Source organism: Fulmarus glacialis, unplaced genomic scaffold, assembly GCF_000690835.1.
Source record: "Fulmarus glacialis isolate BGI_N327 unplaced genomic scaffold, ASM69083v1 scaffold17935, whole genome shotgun sequence".
In the NCBI taxonomy this organism is placed as follows: domain Eukaryota; kingdom Metazoa; phylum Chordata; class Aves; order Procellariiformes; family Procellariidae; genus Fulmarus; species Fulmarus glacialis.
The window spans coordinates 3,297-3,578 of NW_009212505.1; the positions used below are offsets into that span (position 1 = coordinate 3,297).

The 282-nt window shown below is 53.5% G+C and overlaps 1 protein-coding gene across 1 annotated transcript in view; it reads left to right on the forward strand.

Annotated features, from left to right (window-relative positions):
• Positions 1–282, forward strand: part of TRIM41 (tripartite motif containing 41) — a 4,518-nt gene that overhangs the window by 2,999 nt on the left and 1,237 nt on the right. The window contains exon 5 of the mRNA XM_009577907.1: positions 129–256. Coding sequence (XP_009576202.1) covers positions 129–256 — 128 coding nt within the window. The remainder of the gene's footprint in view (positions 1–128; positions 257–282) is intronic.

The following is a 282-nucleotide window of genomic DNA, read 5'->3' on the forward strand; positions in this document are numbered from 1 at the left end:
TAACCGGTTGGGCCGATCTCTGCCCCGCTCTGGGTTTTTTTTTGGCTGTGTGCAGGGCATCTAGTTTCTCCTGTTGTTTCTTCACCTCCCCGCGTACTGAATTCCCACTTTTTTCCCCTCCCCGGCAGATGCGAGAACATCAAATTCCAGGAGCCCGAGATGGTGCCGGTGGACGTGGGGAAAAAATACCGCAACTACTTTCTGCAGGACGTGGTGATGAGGAAAATGGAGAAAGTTTTCAGTAAAGTCCCTCAAGGTGAGCGAGACCTGGCTCCTCGGCCC